This window comes from Penicillium macrosclerotiorum (assembly GCF_028827735.1).
Source record: "Penicillium macrosclerotiorum strain IBT 26536 chromosome Unknown utg000006l_segment0_segment0, whole genome shotgun sequence".
In the NCBI taxonomy this organism is placed as follows: domain Eukaryota; kingdom Fungi; phylum Ascomycota; class Eurotiomycetes; order Eurotiales; family Aspergillaceae; genus Penicillium; species Penicillium macrosclerotiorum.
In genome coordinates, this window is record NW_026643085.1 from 282,423 (window position 1) to 305,070 (window position 22,648).

The 22,648-nt window shown below is 49.3% G+C and overlaps 6 protein-coding genes across 6 annotated transcripts; 1 reads left to right on the forward strand and 5 right to left on the reverse strand.

The window, feature by feature from the left end:
* Positions 1-1,020: 1,020 nt before the first annotated feature.
* clrD (uncharacterized protein) lies at positions 1,021-2,715 on the reverse strand (the record flags this gene model as incomplete). Its single annotated transcript, XM_057077114.1, has 1 exon — positions 1,021-2,715. One exon carries the CDS (start codon positions 2,713-2,715, stop codon positions 1,021-1,023), a length of 1,695 nt encoding a protein of 564 aa, XP_056932694.1.
* A 4,662-nt stretch (positions 2,716-7,377) lies between these two features.
* kin1 (putative serine/threonine protein kinase Kin1) lies at positions 7,378-10,711 on the reverse strand (the record flags this gene model as incomplete). Its single annotated transcript, XM_057077115.1, has 2 exons — positions 7,378-10,029; positions 10,130-10,711. The coding sequence occupies 2 exons, from the start codon at positions 10,709-10,711 to the stop codon at positions 7,378-7,380; spliced, it is 3,234 nt and encodes a 1,077-aa protein (XP_056932695.1).
* Positions 10,712-11,786: 1,075 nt separating this feature from the next.
* N7462_005398 (putative zinc metallopeptidase) lies at positions 11,787-13,196 on the reverse strand (the record flags this gene model as incomplete). The annotated part of the gene is made up of 1 exon (XM_057077116.1): positions 11,787-13,196. One exon carries the CDS (start codon positions 13,194-13,196, stop codon positions 11,787-11,789), a length of 1,410 nt encoding a protein of 469 aa, XP_056932696.1.
* Positions 13,197-13,625: 429 nt separating this feature from the next.
* Positions 13,626-16,076, reverse strand: N7462_005399 (phosphoketolase family protein; the record flags this gene model as incomplete). The annotated part of the gene is made up of 1 exon (XM_057077117.1): positions 13,626-16,076. One exon carries the CDS (start codon positions 16,074-16,076, stop codon positions 13,626-13,628), a length of 2,451 nt encoding a protein of 816 aa, XP_056932697.1.
* A 1,432-nt stretch (positions 16,077-17,508) lies between these two features.
* On the reverse strand, positions 17,509-18,390 carry N7462_005400 (uncharacterized protein; the record flags this gene model as incomplete). Its single annotated transcript, XM_057077118.1, has 3 exons — positions 17,509-17,799; positions 17,893-18,106; positions 18,167-18,390. 3 exons carry the CDS (start codon positions 18,388-18,390, stop codon positions 17,509-17,511), a joined length of 729 nt encoding a protein of 242 aa, XP_056932698.1.
* A 326-nt stretch (positions 18,391-18,716) lies between these two features.
* N7462_005401 (fungal specific transcription factor domain-containing protein) lies at positions 18,717-20,578 on the forward strand (the record flags this gene model as incomplete). Its single annotated transcript, XM_057077119.1, has 4 exons — positions 18,717-18,728; positions 18,786-19,603; positions 19,678-19,943; positions 20,019-20,578. The coding sequence occupies 4 exons, from the start codon at positions 18,717-18,719 to the stop codon at positions 20,576-20,578; spliced, it is 1,656 nt and encodes a 551-aa protein (XP_056932699.1).
* Positions 20,579-22,648: the final 2,070 nt, after the last annotated feature.

Genomic DNA, 22,648 nt, shown 5'->3' on the forward strand with positions numbered 1-22,648 from the left:
TTGTCTTGTTTCGGTCTTTTTCCTTGGGGCTGTTCTTTTGCGTCGGGATTTGCTTTGCTTTTAAGGGGTTTGAAATTGACCGAGATTGTACAGTGGCGGGGAACCGGGATATAGTTCGATCGCCGGGTCCTCGGGTATTGGAGATGGTAGAGATGTTGAAGATATACCGGTGACTTTAAATAAATACGCACAGTACAGAGAGGGCGAGGTGGGGAATGGAAACTGGAGATGGAAATTGAGACCAATTGCGAGCAGTATACGGGGCTCCGATTCGACCCAGTTCCAGAGTGAAGTAAAGTAGAACACGCGAAAATTGTATGGAAACAGCCTATCAATAACTTACATATACGTACGTACCACCACCTACTACTACTACTACTACTACTACTACTACTACTACTACTACTACTACTACTACTACTACTACTACTACTACTACTACTACTACTAGCACCACCACAACCACCAGAACTACTATTATTACCATTATTACCACTCTTACTATTCTTACTATTGCTGCCAATGCCAATATCAATATTGCACGATGCGATGAACAGCTATGCCAGTGCACACAGCCCAGAAAACGCGGAAAGCGTTCGGTCCGCTACATCTGGAGCATCTATAACTACCTCAATATTAAAATGAGGCTCGGGGAGCCAGAGACTTCACTACCATTATTGAACTTTCGTTGTGATTTAAATGACTCGTGTCGGAAGGAGTAGACTGGAGATACGTGTGTAAATGCAATCGCTGTAAAAGAAGGGTATGTTGTACAGGGAATCCCAACCAACGCGGAAACAGGATGTTTGTTCTAGATGCCCGTATTGAACGCCCGCAACAAACAAAAGGAAGTACATTGAAAAAAAATGGGGGGAAAAAGTAAAAAAAAAAAAAGGCTCAAAAAAGTCAAAAGATGTGCGTGGTGCCGTAATAGAGTGGGTAGAAATTGGACAGGGAGGGAAAGAGGAAATCACCTCAAGCCGTTCCTGTTTCAGAAGAATGCCGGTGAACTTGTTCGTTCTACTTGCGCGTATTCGGCCAGAGCTGGCCGCGACAATTATTTTCGCCACAAAGGCATTTCACGGCGTTCGGGTCCACTTTCCTAGATCCATCCCAGGTCGGATGATAGTCGAACGTAAGCTCCGTACCAGCCGGAATATCACGCGTCGCAAAGAATGCCAGGTAGTAAAGACGTGGACTAGGAAAGCTCGGTGTCGTCACGGGAATGATCTTACAGTTTGGGTTGCAGGAGTGATTCATAAACCGAGTTGCGGTGCCAAATTTCTGTCCGTCAACGATGTAGAGCTCCTCGTCATCATCATCGCCGCCGTCATCTCCGCCCATCCAGTCCAGGGCAAAAAGATAGGAATGACCAGTCTCGTCCGCACTCTCGCGAGACTCAGAATCCTTGAAGGGAAGTACCTCGCCGAGGTAGTGATCGATAAACTGTCCAGTCGCAATCGGGTCGGGAGACCGCAGTCCGAGCCCCCGAGCCCCCGTATCAAAGATTTCTAGACGAATCTTCCGGCCACGCTGGGTCACAGAGTTCCAGCACTTGCCGGCGCAGCTACATCGGAAGTTGCATTCGGAAATCATGGCCTTACGTCGTAAGAATTCAGGCCGGAGGACAGTCTGGTGTGAAATGGGAGATTTATGATAGGCCACCATTAATTGGCCGGAGTTCTCGTCTTCGATCAAACACTGGCACTTGGCCGCATCACACGCGCCCTCACACCCACAACCGGCGATGAATTCATCTGAAGGGACATGAACCCCTTCCTGGAATTTGTAGTCGTTGACAAAACTAAAGTTGGCCGAGAGCGCAGCGAGGGTTTCATCGTTCACATCGAAAGTAATGGCGGGACCCTTAATACGCTTCAATTTCGATCGGAATTTCTTACGGAGACCATCTGAGGTAGGTGACGGAGGCTGGGGCTGAGTGGGTTTGGATTTTGACGAGAAGGTAGACTGGGCTCTCGGTGCTGAACTTCGCGTCGAGAAGGGAATCCCTCTGCTCTCTATGCGCTTTGCACTGGGATACGCGCGCCGGGCAGCTTTTTCTTTTTTCTCCGCATCTATTGGGAAGCGAACCTCGCAGAACCCAACAAATTCTGCTTTCAGCGAAGGCTTGACATATTTCCGCTGCTGAGACGAAGGTGATGGGATCACCACACTGACCGAATTCGTTGGGAGGAGATTAGCGGGACTCGGAGTCCTTGGTGAATAGGCCATCCTCTTTCGATCGGCACTTCCATTTTGAGAAGAAAAGGATGCGACATCTGATCTATCGGTGCTTCTTCGCTTGGGAAGGTGCGCCGCCACAGGTGATTTGTCGCGACTCGTTCTCAACGAATGAGCTTTTGACACAGAGACAGGCCGCGCCGATTCAGGATGGTTTGGATCATCCGATCCAGCGAGAAGGGGTGACGGCTGGAGAACACCCGAATTGGGGGGAACAGAGCGCAACGCATATGCGTCAGAGATTTGATGGATCTCTACTTCATTTTTCCGCTTGTGAGAAATAGTGGATGATGAAACCTGGTGGACTAAAGCGGATTTCTGCGGCACCGCTCTCTGTGCCAGCGCCAGCTCTCCCTTGAATGGAGAAGATCCGCCAGACAGAGATGAAGCCGGAAAATGAGGTATGTGGCCATGCTTTTTAGGCACCACGTCCCGCGGCGACTGCAAAAGAATTGGATCAGCCATACTTGTCATTGCGACCAACGGTGCCACGGTCGATAGAGTGGATAGAGGGCAGTGAAAGCCTCACACGCCAGAAGTATTCAGAGCGCCGCCGCCGCCGCAGCAAGGGTTGCGAGGTCGGGATCGCTAGGTTGAAGGAGAAATGGAAAGGAGCAAGGAATGTGAATGGCGAGGGAAGGGGAGAACCAAAAACAGGAACAGGAACAAAGAAAAAAGAACATGCCGGAAGGCGCTGAGCGGGAATAAACCATATTCCAGTTCTACAAACGGCCAAGCTTGGCAAGTCACTTACCCGAGGATCAACTTGAATCATATCAACATCATCATCAGTCAGATCTATCACAACAGAGCCGGGGGGCAGTGGCCGGGAAGGGTGGACAAGTCCCGGCTGGGCCGTAAGGGTCATGACAAACGGCGGCAGCGAGGCCCGCGGGGCCCCGGGGCAAAGGGCCTCTAGGGGGCCAAGAGGAGAGTGCCGAAAGGGAAAAAATCGTGGGGCGAACGAGGAAAAGCAATGTCAGAAAAACAAAATAGGAAAGCCGTTGAGAACGTGGATGTTTTCATCGAAAGCGAAAGTGTGGATAGCTTCGTTTTAAGTTGAATCGGGAATAGTTGACAGGTGCAAGAACGCGAAAATGTGGTGTGGCAAGAATCGCGTCGTGTGAGAGGCAACAGGTAAGAGCATCGCTCAAGGACGCGGGACTTGGAGGTTCCCAGCAGGTCCCCAAACGGGAAAATTACCTAAGCGATACTCTAGGCACGTGGTGATGTTAGCCTAATTGGGAGATACGTGTCGATGGAAACTATCAAGACTATCAAAAATGGTTCAAAATAAAAACGAGGGAGAAACAGGCTAGAAGATGCTTAGCGCGAGGTAAAAAGACTCTTGGACTCTGTGTTATGGGATAGCACAAGCCAGTTCCATCGCTAGAACCTAAGACCACCAGATCAACGCGATAGTTAGATAGATAGACACTCTGGTGCACATTAGATGATTAGCTAGAAAAAGGGTACTTTGGATGAGGAGGAGAGTCTATTTTTCTGGAGGCTGTTTGGCATCAATTCCCGCTGGCCGCCGGTTCCGCCTTGGGGCGCTTCTATGCCGCAGCATAGAATGGGTCTCTGTGAGTAAAATCGATTGATACAAGATACTATAGCTCATGAAGAGGCTTTCGCTCGTTTACCATATCTTGAAAAGAATTAATCCACCGTGGTGGGTGTCTATACGCTGAGGAGGCTTAGTTGTGTTTGTTCGAAGGAGGTCTTGGCAACTTCTTTATGACGCGCTGCTAACTGGTTAACGTAATAGATGCGTTATCGTAATACACCTCTCTCGATGGTTCCGACAGTCTTTAACTCGTAACCGTACCGTTGCCGAATCTCTAAGGCCTTACACGGACTGAAGTCTATACAGAAGACCGAAGAAGTTGTTCAATAGTAGGCACCTATTTGGTTTACTTAAGTAGTTACAGAGCAACTATATAAGTATTCCTCCTAGTAATAGGTATATCCTTATATTGTACTATAGATAGAATTTAGTAACTAAGATAGTTAATTAGTAGGTCTTAAGTAGCAATATATAAACGAACACGAAGAACTAAATATAACAGTAGAAACAAGCGTCCTTTTATATCTAGTCCTTCCTATCCTATCGCTAGGATGGATTGTCACGTGATCTCAGGTGTAATACTGCCTTGAGTCTATGCCTACCTTATTGTCCCGGCAGAACCGCTGGCAGTCTTGTTGCCGAACTGATTGATTCAGACGCGTCCATATTTAGCGCCCTAGGGGTGGGTCCGTAACACGTAGGTTCTTTGCTAGTAGTTGTTGTGACTATAACCACACCACGACTTCTTATCCAAGCCTTCCGAACAATCTTAAACCCCTCCTTAGTTTTAAGGCAGTAGCACAAAATAACACGATAGGTGGAAATGCCACAGGATAAATTACTCAGAAGTGAGGAATAAGAAGTAGGAGATAGCATTCACGGCTCGGATGAGGCAGATTGTCCCTGGTCTCTTCCTAGGAAATGTCGAGCCATTATATAAACGGGAAATGCTTGAGGAGAACTATATCAACTCAACTGTATCTCTCACTGATACTCGATAGGTATAGTGGAATACCATTACAAGAGAGGCAGGCGTCCTAGAACATCGTCATAAATGGGTTCAGTCTGCAGATTTGTCGACCCAAGACCTCCTCGCCTATATGAATGATACCTGCGACTTCATCGACTAAATGGCATCACCAGCCCTTTTTTCATAACTCTCTTTACCCGTCAAGTGTGAACATGGGACGAACGTCGAGTTGTCCCGTGCAGCTTCGGAGGCGACTTTAATTCACTGTGATCTTGGAATATCACGCTCACCGACTATTATTATTGCCTATATTATACGCAAGTTGAACATTAAGCAAGCAGAAGTATTGCATTTTGTTCAATCAAAGCAGAGAATCAAGCCGAGCATGAAATTTACTCGTCAACTACAAGTTTGGGAGGAAGTTGGAGTTCAAGTATGGGAGAATTTAGATAGGTCTGTCCCGAAACTAGCAAATAAAGTATTTCTTGAACATCGGAATGTTCTTCTCCGAAAAAGAGGGCTCACCGGAAATGAGTCACTTGCACCCCAGAACCTTTAATAACGAGTTGCTTTGTTATGCAAAGCTCCTAGTCTTATAGAGATCTCACAGCCTCCTTGTGTACGTTGTTTCTATCCTGCGCTTATTTCTGAGCATGTTCATCCGAAAGTAATACATCAATGCTGGTCTATGGTGCTCGGAAAAGGCAAATAGACACGACCCCCTTTCTTAGGCTTTTCACGGTAATCTGGAGCTATGCAGCATGTAAGTAGCGTATAATGATAGAGTAGTCAAGATATGTACCGTCACAATTTGAGTCTGCAGGTTGGGATGTATACAGGCAAGAATCGTCCGGACTTAAAATAAAAAATCAAATTATTGAGCTAATAGATGCCGTTCACAAGGCTCGTTGGTGCCTAGCTGCTGTAAAGTATTGGCAACTATTACCATCACAGCCTGCCTAAGTCAGTAGCCTAGCTTATCATGACCTCTATTAAGGGAATAAGACCATCGTCTTGTATATGTTATAGACCCACCCATAGGATGCCAAAGATGGACACGCCTAAACCAATCAATTCAGTAACAAGGTAGTCAGAAAAGCCGCGGGCTAAAGAGCGGCAGAACCGACTCAGACAACAACATCTACGGTCACATAACCCGACTCATCAGTGATGAGTCCGGAAGATAGCAGCGATGAGAAGGTCTAGATATATATGGATCTCTCCATGATCCTCAATTTATGTACAGGCTTCAACACTTTTCCACATGACCCAAAGCAAAGGCGATGGATCACATTACAATATGCGGTCTGACGTAGCCCACATGTAACAGAGGTAAGCAAAGGCTACAGGAAAGAGGGGTTCACGAATCCTTAATGGAAGGGCACCGAACCCTCAGGGCCTTGTAGGTCATGCATCTATGTTGAGAAGTGGGGCTGTCATGACGAAGCCTGACCGATAAGGTGTTGGACTGACACCTGAGGCATTGAGTTGGGAATAGCCTCATGTTGCAATATCATATGACACCGCTACCCTGCAAGTAGCGCTCTAACACATAAGACCAAGAAGATATCCACTAGATCACTGATCAGGGTGATCTGAGTGCTAGTAGTATATATGCATAGATATGGATCTGGATAGCTCTGAGATCATGCTACTGTGGCCCCATTTGAATCTTCTATACTGTATCTTCTCACAATCAATTTAGCCAACTGGCGAGTTACCCCGGCCCCCGGGCCAGTAAGCCTCAACCGACACGCCGCCCTGGTACCTAGCAAACGCCAGATAAAAATACTTATCCTCCAGCCCAGCCGGGCCAAGCTGAAGTAATTGTCCACCCCCAAAAAAGCAGCAAAATTTCTCCATAAGATACCATACGTAACCATAATCGTCTTTGGAAGTCTACAATGAAATTTTCCACTTTTTGAAGTGGAAGATCAGAGTTATATACCCGCGTTAAACATCGCATTTATGGAGTGACAACGGAAGGCTCATGATCAAATGCTCCACGAAAAGCTGTACAAACGCCATTCCCAGGTCCTCGCAAACGAAGAAAATAAGAAGCCAACGAAAAGCGAATACCGCAAGGACGCAGACAAACTTGAAAAAGAAATAACAAACAAAGAAAATGCAGGATAAGGGGGAAATCAGCTTCCAGAACATGTCTTCACTCTCTAATATACACATGAAGACTGAAAAAGAGGGGTTTGTTTAGGCTCATGACGCGGTTTAGCATAGTTGAGTCGGACGGAAAGAGGGGGAGGGGGAAATGATGAGAAGCAGGCACAATGCAGACCAGAACAATAGGGCTAATGGAGATAACAAGAAAGAATCAGAGTCCAGAAATAGGACTGCAAACAAATCAACATGGAGTGGACGAGTCCTAGACATGCGAGTGTGAAAACAAGTACGATAGATGCTCATGCGAATTCGTGATTGCTAAATGCAGCTGTTGCAGTTAGAAGCGCCAAATTGAGCTAAGACCGGCGTAAAAAGGAAGAGATAAAAATTCCCCATATGGATTGTAGCTTTTGAGACAAGGGGGTTCCTCTATGCTCCTTTGTTTTTCTTCTTATGCTGTTGTGGGATGCTTGGCCTATCACAGGCGCAAAGCGTCAAGAATTTTCTTCGCCATTTCTCGGTACTGCCACATGCCACCAGCGACCTTCTTGAACTGAATGCCATGGAGTGAAAACAGAGGCACCTTCACGATAAGAATCTCAAAGCGCAGTACCAGATTTTCACCGGTATCACTCTGGACCCGGGTTGTAGTCTCACCGACCACTCGCTCACCAACCGTGCCACTGTGAGGCTGCTCCCGGGCAACGTACTCGTCAGATCCGTCCGAATTTGTAGTGAAGCTCCGGTCCGGTTGGCCCTGAGTTCGACGTTGTAATTTGGGGTGTCCACCACGGCTATCATCACGGCTATCGTCGTGCCCGAGAAGCCCACCAAAACTAATCCGACGACGGTGCGACATCTGTCCTTGCCGATCGGGGCTAGGCGGGCTGATATCGACCACCTTGTCCAGATCGATGCTAGGAGCATGTCGACAGCTGAATCCACCTTTGATCTCGACGTAATCAACAGCAAGCTGTTTTAGAACGCGGATGATATCGGCACGAATGACAGGTAGAGGTTTGCTGCTGGTAGTCGACACGCTGAAGAGGCCCTTGAGATAGACTGGTTTGGACAAATCCTCGCCTTCGTTGGCACTTTCAAGAGCTGTTCCTGCGCCAGAGATATCCGCATCGGTCTCTTCAGGCACATTGGCCTCCCGAGCTGCCTCCCGGCGGGCCCGGCGGGCCTGGATGCTTTCACGGCGGGCGTGGCCAAGCGACATGGTACGGGCAGTATGTGTGCGGGTGCTTGTGGCAGGCTTGACACCAGCCTGGTCTCGCTGGTTGTTTGATTCAATTTGGTCGGACCCACTGGTCGAGGGAGGCTGACGCTCAACATCCAGGGCATCTGCATCACTCCTCCGGGCCGCTCTTCTAGTTCGATATTCCGCAGAATTGACACTGGTCGACCGCCCCAAAAACTTGTTTGATCTGGAAGACTGATCGCCAGAGTCAGGAGCGGCCAGGAGATCTTGATGTTGAGGCTGACTACCTCCAGAGGGCAGGGGAGCTGGAGAGGGATCAGCACGTCGTGTTCGCCGCACGCTAAATCCACGGTTCATTGGAGAAGCGGAATCGGCAGGAGGTTGAACATTGAGCGTTGGAGTGTTTGGAGTACTGGTGCGATCCCGTTCCACATCGCGGCTGCGATCTTTGGTTCTGCGCGTACTGAAACGCCGTAGAATACCGGCCGCAGTGCTTTCTTTCTTGACAGGGGTGTCCGGTTGTGCGATCGTCGGCACTGCGTGTGCCGATGGAGAAGAAGAGTGCATACTCTTCATCCCCTCTGTGACATCGTCCTCGCCATGAGTGCGAGCCCGCGGGCGAGATCGCCGACCTGTATCTCTCTCTCCCGGAAGCTGGTATTGGTTAGTATGAGCAGCTTCCGGAGGCGCCAGCTCGGGCACTTGTACATCACCAGGGGATTGACGAAGACCGAGGGCACCAGGTCGGGTTTCGGCCCGTTCCCGGTCTAGTTTCTCCTTCACAAGATGATAGATAGATATCAATGGGCTGTACGCATTAAGAGGGTCGTTGCCCAGCTGAATTGCTTCTGCCGATGGGGCGGACAGGGTGTCCCGGCTGGCAGCAGAGTTTCGCCGTTTATAGAAGTCAAAAACGCCGCGCTTCTTCTCGGTCTGATTAGGAATAGGGTGTTCACGGAAGTTCAGGCGAACAGCATGCTGGTAATCATCCGATTCAAGCACTTTAGTCAGTTGCGCGTTAATATAGTCCGGAGGACCAAAATCAAAGCCCGTCATCTTCTCAATGACCTCCTGATCCAAAGGAAGCTGTAACGGCTCCCGCTGCGGCAGAAAGTTCTCGGGAGGGGATGTAAAGCCCTTGTTCATCCAGGGATGGTTCATGATTTCGGACAGGCTAGCTCGTTGCTTGGGATCGGTGACCAGCATCCGAGAGATAATGTGGCGACATTCTTGGGTAAGAAGATTAGTGGCAATTTCTTTCATGGATTGGAAGATCATGATCATGAGTTCCGACTTACCAGTGGTGAGACCAGGAGGGTATTCCACTACACCCTTCTTGATTTTCGCATGTAGCTGGGGCATGCTCTGGTCATCGAATGGCACTTTGCCGCAAACCAGAACGTACAATACGATGCCGAAACTCCAAACATCCACCTCCGGTCCAGTGTACTGTCTGGCTTGGAGCAACTCCGGAGCGGCAAAATAAAGACTGCCACAGAACGTTTTCAGAAGGCTCTTGGGCGAGAAGAGATTACTTAGGCCGAAATCAATGATCTTGATGTCGCCTGTCTTGCTGATGAGGATATTCTCGATCTTTAGATCGCGATGGACAATGCTATTGCGGTGGGAATAATCCAGGGCGCTGGCGATTTGACGAGCGAATTTGCGAGCTTGCTTTTCCTTCAACTTGCCGTGGGAAATGATGTAGTCTAGCATTTGCCCGCCGTTGACGTATTCGAAGAGCATGTACCAGTGATAGGTGGTTCGAACCACGTCGCGCATCCCACAGATATAGGGGTGGTTAACCAGGCTGACAATGGCCGCTTCTCGGGCGGTTCGAATTTCCTTTGAGCGATCGGCTCTCTCTGTCTCCCGGCTGTTGCGATGCTCCTCAGTCGATAGCCGTGGAACGATTTTCACGGCAACCTATTTGGAGAGAATGGTTAGAACTACCACCAGATCATCCATAGACAATGCTCTCTACACTCTGGATAACAGGGAAGGGGGAAGGTGATATATTATTTACCTGTTCCCCGGTTTCCATGTTCTTTGCCAACTTCACCTTGCCCATGCTTCCGGCACCAATGGTCTTTCCCAGCGCCCATTGGCCCGTGGGCGTTGTGATGGTCGTGCGGCGCCGAGGTTGGGGGGTGGTGGTGGAAGGCCCATGTGTGGCATTTGCCTGTTGGGAAGAGGAATCCGTCGATTGTGCGGTGCCTGTCATCTCCGCGCTATCGGGCTGGATAGAAGGGGTTCGCTGATGACGGCGGGTGGATTCGGTCCGGGATGCGGTCGATGGGCGCTCCTGGGAGGAGCGCTCGGCGGAAGACTCCCGACGGGAGGGCATTCGCGCTGCATTGGCGGCTTCAAAATCTCGGCGGGCAATTCTGTCCAATGCGGCGTGGTTGGAAGGCGGGCGGCGATCATAGGAGGGGGGTTTTGAATTTGAATAGTGAGTCTGTGGAGGGGGCTGGGAGGAGTTGGACGATCGGACCGCCACGCTTCGTGTCCGATGGGGGAGGTCGGACGGCGCTCGCGGTGGACGAGACGAGGTAGAATGGCTACGAACCACCGTAGGCGACGTCGGCGCAGGCGTCGGGGCCGACATGACGGCCAGGCGAGGAGGTGAGGGGGCGAAAAGACAGAGCGGTCAATGAGTTGTGAGGTGCTTTAGTGGTCGGGAGGTCAAAGGGTGAGCGGGGAGGAGCTGACGAAAGGGCTAGGGATCAGGCCCCACGGGACTCTGCGACCCGGCGGAAAGGGGGGAAGGTGGACAATAGGACACTCTGCAGAGGTGACGACGAGAGAGAAAGCCGAGATTTGGATGCAGGAGCAGGATGGCAGGCAAGCGCCGTAGTGGGAGGGGGAGATGCAGAAGAGAAGTTGGAGGTTGGGTATGTTGCGGAGGCCTACTTGCGCGATTATCAGGACCAGACGCCGCGACCTTGTCGGGCCATCCGTCGTGCAGGGGCTCCACTGGACTTCGCTGGGCTTCGACTGCACCCACGCTTATAACACAGACTGGCCAAAACCACCCCAAGTCGCTTTCCCATTTGGCCCAGGTCCCTGGCCTCGGTTAGGGGAGGTTTCACTACGTTCCCCTGGTTCTTTTCCCCGGTTCCTTTACAGGACCGGCCTTGACATCATCCAGTCTCGGCCAGGCACGGGACTGTTCATAGTTCGTGGTTTCATGGTTTCACGGAGTTATAGTTCATCGATCTTCGATTTGACCCCGGTGATTGGGTGATATGCGAGGCTTCAATAAATCTCAAATGATCCGGCGACACATTCCGCATCTCCATCTTCTACCTATCGCCTCCTGCTCGTCGTGTTGTCGATCCCCCGGTGTCATCATCATCGGGTCTCCGCGACCACGCTCACGTGATCACATACTATAAATAACTATAAATGCCCGTTGAACGAGAGAATCCAAAAAGAAAAAAGAGATTGTGTGTGTGGCTGGCTGGAGAACAGGAATAGCAAAAGAGGGAACTGGGGGAAAAGCGAAGGGAGGGAAGGATTCCAGCGCTGTATAATAGAATAACATAATTATTTTACACATATATACGATGAAATCTTTATTAGGCATTTGGACTCACAACGGAGCTCTTTCACTGCCATGCCCCCACAGTTACAAGCTGCTTCCTCCCAATTCGCCGACCCAAGCCACCAGAGTAAATCGCTCAGTGTCTAAACCGATATACCGCCGTATTTGAAGCCAACCCCTGCTGGGGGATTTTTCGTCGCCCGTTGACAATCAGATGGCGGTTGGATCGCACCGGAGGATCCCATACGACCTCAGCCACGCTAGCGCGTGGGCGGAATACACCACAGCCAGTATCGTCGTGATTGTTAAACAGCAAGAGATCAGCAGATCCCTGGGTCTGCAAGACAAGACTTGGGTCCGACGGAGCCAGTCCAATAGCAGCTCGCGCGCGCGTAGAGACACACTCGTACAGGAGGGCAGCATCGCTCTGCGTCCCGGCCTGATAGACGCCCACACCGACACACGCGAGGAACAACGGGTCTGCCGACCCCCAGGGCGTGAAGGCGTTGCCCACATTGTTGACGCCTAGGACGGCATCCAGCCCGTGCCGGCGAATTATCTCCGGCACTCGTAAGGTGCCCCGGGGTCGGTGGTGAGAGATCACCGGGTCTGGCGGCGAGGCCATGTAGAGATCGCTGGTGGGCAGGCCGACAAAGCTCACCGGCAGGTCCTGGTCCCGGATAATTTGTGCTGCGCGGCTCCATTCTTCGTCGGTGAGCAGGGTGAGGCGGGTACAGTGGCCCAGCATCACTCTCCTCCGGGTGCTGGAGGCGGTCCAACCACGCTGCTGGAGGGCCTCCAGCACATGCCAGAGCAACGCCTCCCGGTTGGGGTCCAGATTGTAGTCAAGATGAAAATCAAGATGTTTGTCAAGCTGCATGGCACGGTCGATTGCCCAATCGATATTGCTTTTGGCCGCCTCGGCGGTGGATTCCACATACGGTGTCGTTCCGATCACATCGATCTCAGAGAAGCGCCCCAGCGCCTCTTCAATTAGGCTTCTATTCTCCTCGCCATGGAGAGTGGAGAAGAGAGGATCTTGCGCAAAGCTCACTACCTGGATCTCACAGACTTCCTGCCACTGGCGTTTCAGCGTCACGGCAGCATCCACACAGGTCAAGTTGACAGTATGGTCCACCTCCACAAAGGCTCTCATCGCCGTGACTCCAGATGAGACGGATTCAGCCAGGAGCCACTCGCCTCGCTTAAGAATATCAGGAAGCGTAAACTGCTGCTTGGCTTTCGTAGTGAAGGACAATGCTTCTTGAAACGTGCCTTCGCAGGGAAGTAAATCCACATATTCACGTGCATTGTGGACAAATGCCTTATCCAGATGAATATGCGGATGTGTCAAAGCTGGCAAGGCCAGTGGACACTCAAGTTGATCAGAACAATCCAAGGAATTCGCATGCGGGGTGACGGATGCGATGGTGCCTCGAGAGGAGTTTGATGGGCATTGGAGATTGATGTCCCAGATGGACGAGGATCCAGCCACCCTCACCCCTTGGATGGAAGTAATCGGTTGGCTCAATTTGGGCGGCGGCATGTTTTCTGTGCCAACCTGGATTATACGCGATGCCCCCGCTGTCATATCACGACGCTGACAGGGCTTGTGCGGTTCCCCACTCGGCTTCCCGCGGGGAAACAGTAGATGTGCCGTCGATTGTGCCCGACTCCCCAAAGTAGTTCATTCGGCATAGGTTGAAAAAGAATATTCGCAACTGAAGAACACCAGATCTGAAGCTTCAAGGCCCATCGAAGTTTAACATTGGTTCTCGGTCGTTTTTTTTTTTTTTCTTGAAGGTCGACGCAGACCACCTTCTAGCTAGATTGACAGACTATTCCTAGTAGAATTAGAATAGCAGTTCTTCTACAGAAAGCTAAAAGAAGCTGTAATAAAAATAGATCAATTCATTATTCAATTCGTGTTTCTCTTCATACAACTACCAATCTCCCTTGAAGGCCTCCATGCAAGTTACATGGCAGTTTTATTCGAATGAGGCCAAGTCCAGTTACGAATGTGCTCAGGGTCAACGCCGTTGTTGAAAGCTTCCGCTTTACCTGCAAGCTGGAAGTTGACCAGCTTCTCCCGAACACTGGATCCGGTATTGCCCAGAGTCTGAACCAGGTCAATCGCATCGATGGCAAGGCTGTATCGGTCCGTTCCATTGCGGAGAGCCAGTTCGAACGGAGTGTCAATGTTGCCCTTCTCCCGGTAGCCGCGGACATGCAGATGCTGCTGTCCAGGTCGTCGGTAAGTCAATCGGTGGATGAGCCAAGGGTAAGAGTGGAAGTTGAACAGGATAGGCTTGTTGTCGGTGAAGATCGCCCGCCAGCGCTGGTCCGACATGCCGTGGGGGTGATGGATCTTGGAGATCAAACGGAAGAGATCCACCACGTTCACAAATCGCACTTTGAGAGCTGGTAGGTACTCACGCAGAAGAGCGGTGGCAGCTAGTGCTTCATGGGTCGAGACATCGCCACAAGAAGCCATCACAATATCGGGCTCCTCGCCTTGGTCATTGCTGGCCCAGTCCCAGATGCCCAAACCTTTAGTGCAATGCTTAATAGCGTCTTCCATGCTTAGGAACTGAATATGATCTTGCTTGTCGGCAACGACGACGTTCACGTAGTTGACACTGCGGAAGCAGTGATCCATGACCGACAAAAGAGTGTTTCCATCGGGAGGAAGATAGATTCGAACAACTTCCGGGCTTTTGTTGGCCACCACGTCGAGAAAACCAGGGTCCTGGTGGGTAAATCCATTGTGATCCTGACGCCAGACAGTGGCAGTAATCAAGATATTCAGAGAGGCGACCTTGGCTCGCCATTCCACTTCCAGACACTTCTCAATCCACTTGCAGTGTTGATTGACCATGGAATCAATGACGTGAACGAAGGGCTCGTAGCTGTTGATGAGGCCATGGCGACCAGAAAGAATATAGCCTTCCAGCCACCCCTCGCAAGTATGCTCGCTCAACATCTCCATCACTCGACCCTGAGGAGATAGATTGCCGCCATCTTTGTCTTCCTCGAAGTAGTCCGCCATCCATACTTTCTTGCCGGCCTTGTAAACCTCGGCGAGCTTGTTTGATTCTGTCTCATCGGGGCCGAAAAGTCGGAAATTGGTCATGTTTTTGGCAACAACGTCGCGAAGGAACTTGGACATATTGGCCATGCCTCCCTTAATAGTTTTTCCGGGGATAATGTCCCGCAACGCATAGTCGCGGAAGTCCGTCATATTCAGAGGCTTCCGCAAGACTCCTCCGTTACCGACTGGGTTGGCTGACATACGAGAGTTGCCAACAGGAGCGAGTTCTTTGAGTTCAGGAATCAATTTTCCATTTGCATCAAACAGTTTCTCAGGCTTGTAACTCTTCATCCAGGATTCCAGGACTTTCAGATGAGCTGGGTTGGTGAGTACATCGGTGATTGGAATTTGATGCGCCCGCCAAAAGCCTTCCAGTAACTTGCCATCGATCTCCCGGGGCGCTGTCCAGCCCTTTGGCGTTCGGAGCACGATCATTGGCCAACGAGGGCGGAATGGCTTATTCGAAGAACGAGCTTGCTGTTGGTACTCTCGGATTTCCTTGACGCATTGCTCCAAAGTGACTGCCATGGCCTGATGCATGCTCTCCAAATCACTGCCTTCCACGAAATATGGCTTCCAGCCATAACCGTAAAACAATGCGGTCAATTCTTCGTGGCTGATGCGGGCCAGGATAGTCGGGTTGTTGATCTTGTATCCATTGAGGTGGAGGACTGGCAGAACCGCACCATCAATGCAGGGGTTCAAAAATTTGGTACTGTGCCAGCTGGTTGCCAGCGGGCCAGTCTCGGACTCTCCGTCACCGACCATGGTCAGCGTGATGAGATTTGGATTGTCAAACACAGTTCCAAAGGCATGTGAAATGGAGTAGCCCAGCTCGCCGCCCTCGTGGATGCTGCCGGGGGTCTCTGGAGTGGCGTGGCTGCCGATGCCTCCAGGGAAGGAGAACTGCTTGAAGAACTTCTTCATGCCATCCGCGTCTTCACTCTTGTCGGGATAGACTTCCGAGTAGACCCCCTCAAGATAGGATTGGGAAATAATACCCGGGGCACCGTGGCCCGGTCCGGAGATGAAGAGAACATCCAGATCGTACTTCTTGATCAGGCGATTCATATGGATCCAGGTAAAGGACTGCCCTGCATCGGATCCCCAATGGCCCAAGAGGCGTGCCTTGAGGTGTTCCAGCTTCAGTGGCTCTTTCAACAGTGGGTTATCCCGAAGGTAGAGCATTCCGAGACAGAGATACAAGCTTGCGCGGAAATACTCATTCATCTTGCGGACCTCTTCGCTTTCAAGACATTTTCCTTGGATGGTGGAGCGAGCTGGTCCATAGGCGGAGATGCTTTTGCCCTCCTTGTCGGATGCTTGAGAAGCCATGATGGCTAGAAGCAACGGATTTCAAAATATTGAAACCCGATTTTACGCGTATATCGGTGCACTTGGGGCAGCCAGTAGATCAAAGTCACGGGCGATTGGCCAGGTTTGCGGAGTGGGTCTGGGTTGATTGAAATAGTAGAGAAGAACGAGGAGAGAAGGTCAATGTGAGGCAACGTGATTTCTTATAAAGGAACATTCAAACGAGGAGTGGCCTGATGTTCCCATCGTCCCCGTTGGGTGATTCGGTGGTTGAGTGGTTGAACGGTAATCGATGACGTTTAGTTGTGCAGACACCGCACCCTGTCATTGAACGCCTCTCTGGCTGACTGGAGATCGGATATTCGCCCACACTGCCATGAATCATGACACCGACAAAACCAGGATGGCCTGGTCACTCGGTCCTTTTATCCGATCCCCTTCAAATCCGGTTCTCATTCCTGTTTCACGCCCTCCCGGCCCTTCCCGCCCGTCACTCTCCCGTGAGAGGATCAGCCACCGTCCCGAAGATTGATTCGCCTGCAGCCCGTTTATGTAGATACCTGGAAACGGTAATTCGCTAATGGATTTGCACAATCATAACAACAATATCCATGGAGCTGGTGATAATTATGCGCTAGGGGCTGTGGGCCATCAGGAGGGCTCTGTGCCTTCGTCTGAGCAACGTGAGAAATAGCACAGACCAGGATAGAAACATGGCCCGCAGTCAGCGACAGCAGTGGCGACACAAGGGTGCTAATGATCATAATCTCCTCGAGTTCAGTCATGATCGTACTTCTGTCTCTTTCCCCTCCCCCTTATTACCCCTGTTCCCCCTGTCCCAGCGCCATTAACTCATGGCTGACAGAGTTCAGGCTCCTCCCGACCGTCATCTTATGGGACATTTTCAAGCATTTAGGAAAGAGAAGACACGCATTGACCTGTTTCGTCGTCTGTTGCTTTTGGATAATTGATATGTCACGCAGTAATCTTTTGTTCTCCAATTTGAGATAATTAAGAGCATCGATCGTTCACTGCGAACCAGCCAATTATTGGCTGGTTCTTAAACAATTGCACTCATTGAGCGAGATCGGGAACAACAGAGTTTGGGGCTCCCTGGACAATTAAGCTGGTCTCGGAGGCCATAGAGTTGAAGACTGGAAATGCAGAACTGCAGCTTGATCCAATCATTGGTCTCCCGGCCTGCGGGACAGAATTAATTGACTTGGGCGAAATCCATTCATAAAACTTTGTCCTTAAAGTGATTTTATGAGAAACAATTTATATTTTCCATTATGTTTTTGGTACCGCGTGAAACCATTTGGAAATCTTTCCGGCCAACCTTTTCCAAATTTTTTGGGATTGACTATCACCCTTGAACATAGTACGAAGCCTCAGCCCAGACGAAATTTGTTGAAAAGGATAGGTTTTCTGGCCATCGATCCTCGATAAATACCTAGGCAGCTCTATTTCCTGCCAAACTGGTTTGACCTATTCTGACCAGATCGGCATTAGACAGGATTTCTTGGTCAAACCCATATACTACCTGGCTTAGAACTGCCGCCACAAGTTCTCTCCGGCTCACATTCGGTAAGGCCCTGGTAAAAATGTTCGTCAAGTCGAAGAGGCTTGCTAGTACGGATCTCAAGAAGGTTGTGTTATTGGTCACAACTCCAGGTCGTGCAATGGCAACTTCCACATTTGTGAACTTTGTAGGCAGTTTCTGGACCATCATCTCTGTTTCGCCCTAGCGATATCATTAGTGCACTGAGCAAAAGACTGAGTGGATAGAGTAGAATCTCTTTTCCAGAGAGAAAACCACAGGCTGTTGGTCACTTACTCGCATTATCTGGTAGTCTCTCATAAACCAAGCCGATGACTCTTCTGCCGGCCCTTGAGATGTACCCTCGGCGCTGAAGTAAAGAAAACGAAACGGTCGCGAAGGCCCAGCTCGATAGATAGCTTCAAACCCAAGCAAGGTACATTCTTGACAGACACGCTTAACTTCCGCGAAGTCAAATCCACCAGTTCTAAACGGGGTTACGGCAACAGTCCTATTATTCCAACGTCAATTAGTATGCCTCTCAAAAGGGGACTAAAGAATGGAAAATCACCAGATACATGCATCTGCTCCTGCAAACTCAGCCATTACGTCCTCTGAATACTCACCGTAGTCGGCTATTACAACGATTCTCAGTTTTGAGGTATTCACGCCACTGTCAACCTGAACAGGTTTCCTGGCTAACGCGACAACCTCGCTGATTTCTCTCATCTCCAGGCTTTGTCTGATGAGCTCGGATCCTACGAGGCCCGTAGCCCCTGCGATGATCACCTTCATAACTTTGGTCTTCAATTTGATCTTTATGAGATTTTACTCCTTATAGGGATGCTATCGAGTCTTATATTCACTGATGGATCTCTCCTTCCATGCATTTTATAGGAACTGTCGGCTATCGGCATGCCGAATGCCGCTTAAAATCCCCTGACACGGAGTTCGTGACCCAAATCCCGACCGTACTCAAAACGAATCCCCTTCCAGCGTCTGTTCTCTCCACAGGGCCGGGTCAGCAAAGAGCGAATACCGGATGCCCGCTTGTATCGAGTATTCAAGATACTATACTTGACATTATGTCGCCGGGTCGGGCCCCATCGCCAGCAGCCAAAATGTATGGCAGAGTGAGTAGCCGGTATCTCCGCTTCCTCCTTTCCGTGGTCTACTGACTTTTCCACCAGGCATGCAAAAATTGTTCGATTGCAAAGTGTCGGTGTATCGCAAGAACTGAAGGGCAAAGCTGCGAAAGATGCCACCGCCTTAACAAGACATGCTTACCTGGCAATGCAAGCCGAGCTCGCACCACGCAGCGAAATAATCCCGTTGCCCGTATTGCACAACTAGAAGGGAAGCTGGACAACCTTGTCTCCCTTTTGGTCGCTGGTAAACCATTGGATGCTCCTCAAACGGGTCTTGTTTCTCCTTCGCCACCACTTTCAAATTCTAACTCCCCTTCTTCGGCGTCGGTAGCTGCCGTTCCAGCTATCTCCGTATCCACCTTATCTGTCATTGAGCCATCCGAGGAACAATATCTCGATTACTTCCGTAATCATATGCTCAAATACTTTCCCTTTCTTCATATAACTGGTGATGCGCAAAGTTTGCGCCAGTCCCGACCATTTCTTCTATCCTGCATCGTGTGTGCCGCATGTCAGTCGACACAGGTAAAGCTTCGCCTGGGTGCGCAAATAAAGAAAAAGGTGACAAACTGCATTTTTTTGGCCAATGATCCAGATGTCATCAATATTGATCTCCTACTTGGTCTTCTCACATTTATCGCCTGGGGCCATGATCAATTACTGAACGGTGCTCCAGCTCTTTTGCCCAGACTCACGCAGCTGGCATTGACTTTGGTATTCGACTTACGTCTAAATAAGTCGCCTCAAGAAGACTCAAACATGCTGCCAGTTGGAAATGAAAGTACAATGAATTCTGATGACCCGATACAAAGTCTTGAGGGAAAACGAGCCGTCCTTGGTTGTTTTGTCATTAGCTCAATGTGAGAACTTGGAACTATTACTCCTCCTAAACCTCATTTTGCAATTTGAGAGCAGCAATGCTAACCTTTCAAAGTGTCTCTGTTTACTTTGGGCATATGGATGCCATGAAATGGACGCCATACTTAGATGAATGTTTGGAAGCTTTGAACCACAACAAGGAATCGCCTTACGACGAAATGTTCGTGCGTCAGGTCCGGTTGCAACGGATTTCCGGTGAGGTGGGGGAGACTGAAAATATGGATGAAATTAGAAAAGCGCCTCCAGCTTTCTATTTGTCATTTCTTCAACAAAAAGTGAAGGAAATAAAGAGCCACATGTCGCCACAGCTACAGCAGGACCGTAAGTCCGATAATGCTCTATGATCTTTGAAAAATAACACCCAAGGACTGCACTTGCTGACTTTAAGATCCATAGGGGTGCTTTCTGCATCTATATATTACACCGAACTGTCCATATTTGCATTGGTGCTTTCAAGAAAAGCTGACAGTGTTCAAAGGCTAGAACACCTCTATACTTGCTTCAACACAGTCAAATCGGCATTGGATAACTTTTTCACAATTCCAATTACTGACTATCCTGGGATATGTTTCCCCTTATTCGCATACCTTGTTCGCTACGTGATAGTTCTATACAAGTTATCAACTCTGAAGGATGCGGCATGGGACGTTAATTTGGTTCGATCAAGCTTGGATATTATGCAAGTTGTTGATCGTGTGATAAGTAACCTTGAAAGATGCCGGAAATACCATGGAGATCAGTCCTCTGGTGGTATTATGGAAAGGGCCATCGGGATTTTTCAACGTTTCAAGTCATGGTGTGCAACAAGACTTCCGTCAGTCCACACGGGAGATACAAATAACATCGATTTTGATCTTCAAACGCAGTGCAATTCGCCCCTTGATGGTCTTTTTTTGGATGACTGGTGGTGGAAGGAGACCTTGGATTTTGGCCCAGTGGGGAATAATTTGCCTTGAAATATTTGAAGTCATGCAATCAGCACACTCAAGCTTACAGGTTGCAATAATGAATTTTGTTCAGAGAGATTCCCCTATTAAAGATTCCACAAATCAAGACAAAAAAAATCTAATGGCCTAGTCCAGCCTATCTCGTGTTATATGGGCCATGTAGGCAGATTCTCTGGGGAGAGCAAGAAACCCAAACACCAACCGTGCATCGAATGTCAAATACAAAGGGAAATGGCAAAAAAACGGTTCCAAAATCATTCCAAAGTCGCCCAAGAAGTTATCACAAAACGTGTAATATAACGCCCGGTGGTATTAGAAGCCCACAGACCCCATTCAGAAAAGATGGACAAAAGAAAGCAAGCCTAACAGCGGCAGACATCGGTATTTCTGGTATGAGAAACAATATTCATCATCATGCTTGAGATTAAGATCTCTATGAACGGAAGGAACATATATAGATATGATAATTGGCTCCTGAAATTGATCATGTATTGCTTTGTTAGTCCTTCCGCTGATGACCCGGGTCTCAACTATGGGACAGTACTTTGGAAGTAGTTCATAAAGGTCTCCAGATGCCTGTAGCTGCAGTCAACCGTCGTCTCTATCTAACCAGGCTGGAATGCTTGACATGGGTATGAACCAATGCAACAAATCACTGCGGGAGAACAGATCCATGTAGTACCCCCCGGCGACTTCTGATTCACCTCTGGTTTGCCCTCCGCCTCCTTGATCTGCTGTCTGCTGTCTGCTGTCGCATTCCGCATTCCGATTGTTTTTCAGCAGCCTGCGGTCTCTCAGCGGTTCTACTCTGAGGGGTCTCCAGCCTTTCTCACTCTCTCAATGGAGCCTGACAGATATATTCCAGTTCAATCGGATCATCTTTAGAAAATATTGCTCTTCGGCATATGGCGAGAAAGCCCCGAAACGCTCGCTTCCGCTTGGGGGGAAAGGAAAGGCGAAAATCGCGTTAAGGAACATGATGTGAATTGGCTCTTCGGGGGATATAACGACTGTCGCCACATAGGACGCGTAAGTACTAATGAAAGGAAGAGTTTACAATGTTAGTCCATTTTATTAATATGCATGATGCAGATAAGTGTGGATCATAGTAGGTCAGATTGCCGACCGCGAATGTCGTGTTTGGTTTAGGAATGATGGCAGCCAACACGCCAAATAAAAAAAAGACACCAACAAATACAGGATCTTCATCTTGATCCTGATAATCCACATTATTGGTTGTAAACTTATAAATATAATAAGAAGGCAGATAATGAAGGGAGCACTGACTGAGAGTATACGTATCAGCCCACCTTTCGCCTATTTGCTCCAAGATCACAAATTTGCCACTGAAGTAGCCGGCCAGTAGAACACGGCAACAATACTAGCTTCAGCTATTTTTTCTCGGTAAAATTTGATGTATTATTTCATACCCTCTGCCAATTTCCTGTCAACTGCCCCGCCTTATTTCAACCCTTTAACTAATTAAGAGGTGCAGGCTGAAAATACTCGCAAGTTATTTTTGGATGTACAACCTGTCATTCACTTACATGCCGATCACAGTAATGCGACTGGTCATTTTCAGAAAGAGGCCAAGCTATAGTTGCATTGAAGATTTAGAAGAGGCCCATTCAAAACGAAGATAATTCTGAAGATCGGCATCGGCAACACCAAGGTCCGATCTACAAGTCTATGCAGAGATCTGCTTCTCCCCATATTTCACTCCCGAGACCCACCTGTCCGGGAGGACATGTTCTACGATTGGCCATCAATATCTCAGCGAGAGACTAGTAGGGCATCAAATCGAACGGTTTACCACGGTTGACTGGGTAAACAAGCGGTGAGCGACGAATGCATGACACTTGGCACTAGACTTAACGTTTCTTGAATCTATTCTGATTCCTGCTGCCCCATATTCAGCCCACCATATAAGTTTTGGGGGACTGGCCAAAGACGGAAATACTAGACCACTAAAGTTATATCACTTCAACTTCTCCTACGAGATGTTTGGCTCAAATGATTTAAGAAAACATTGCCGGGAGTGAGCGGAAGAAGCACGGGTTCGATCCGGTCCCGGGTCCA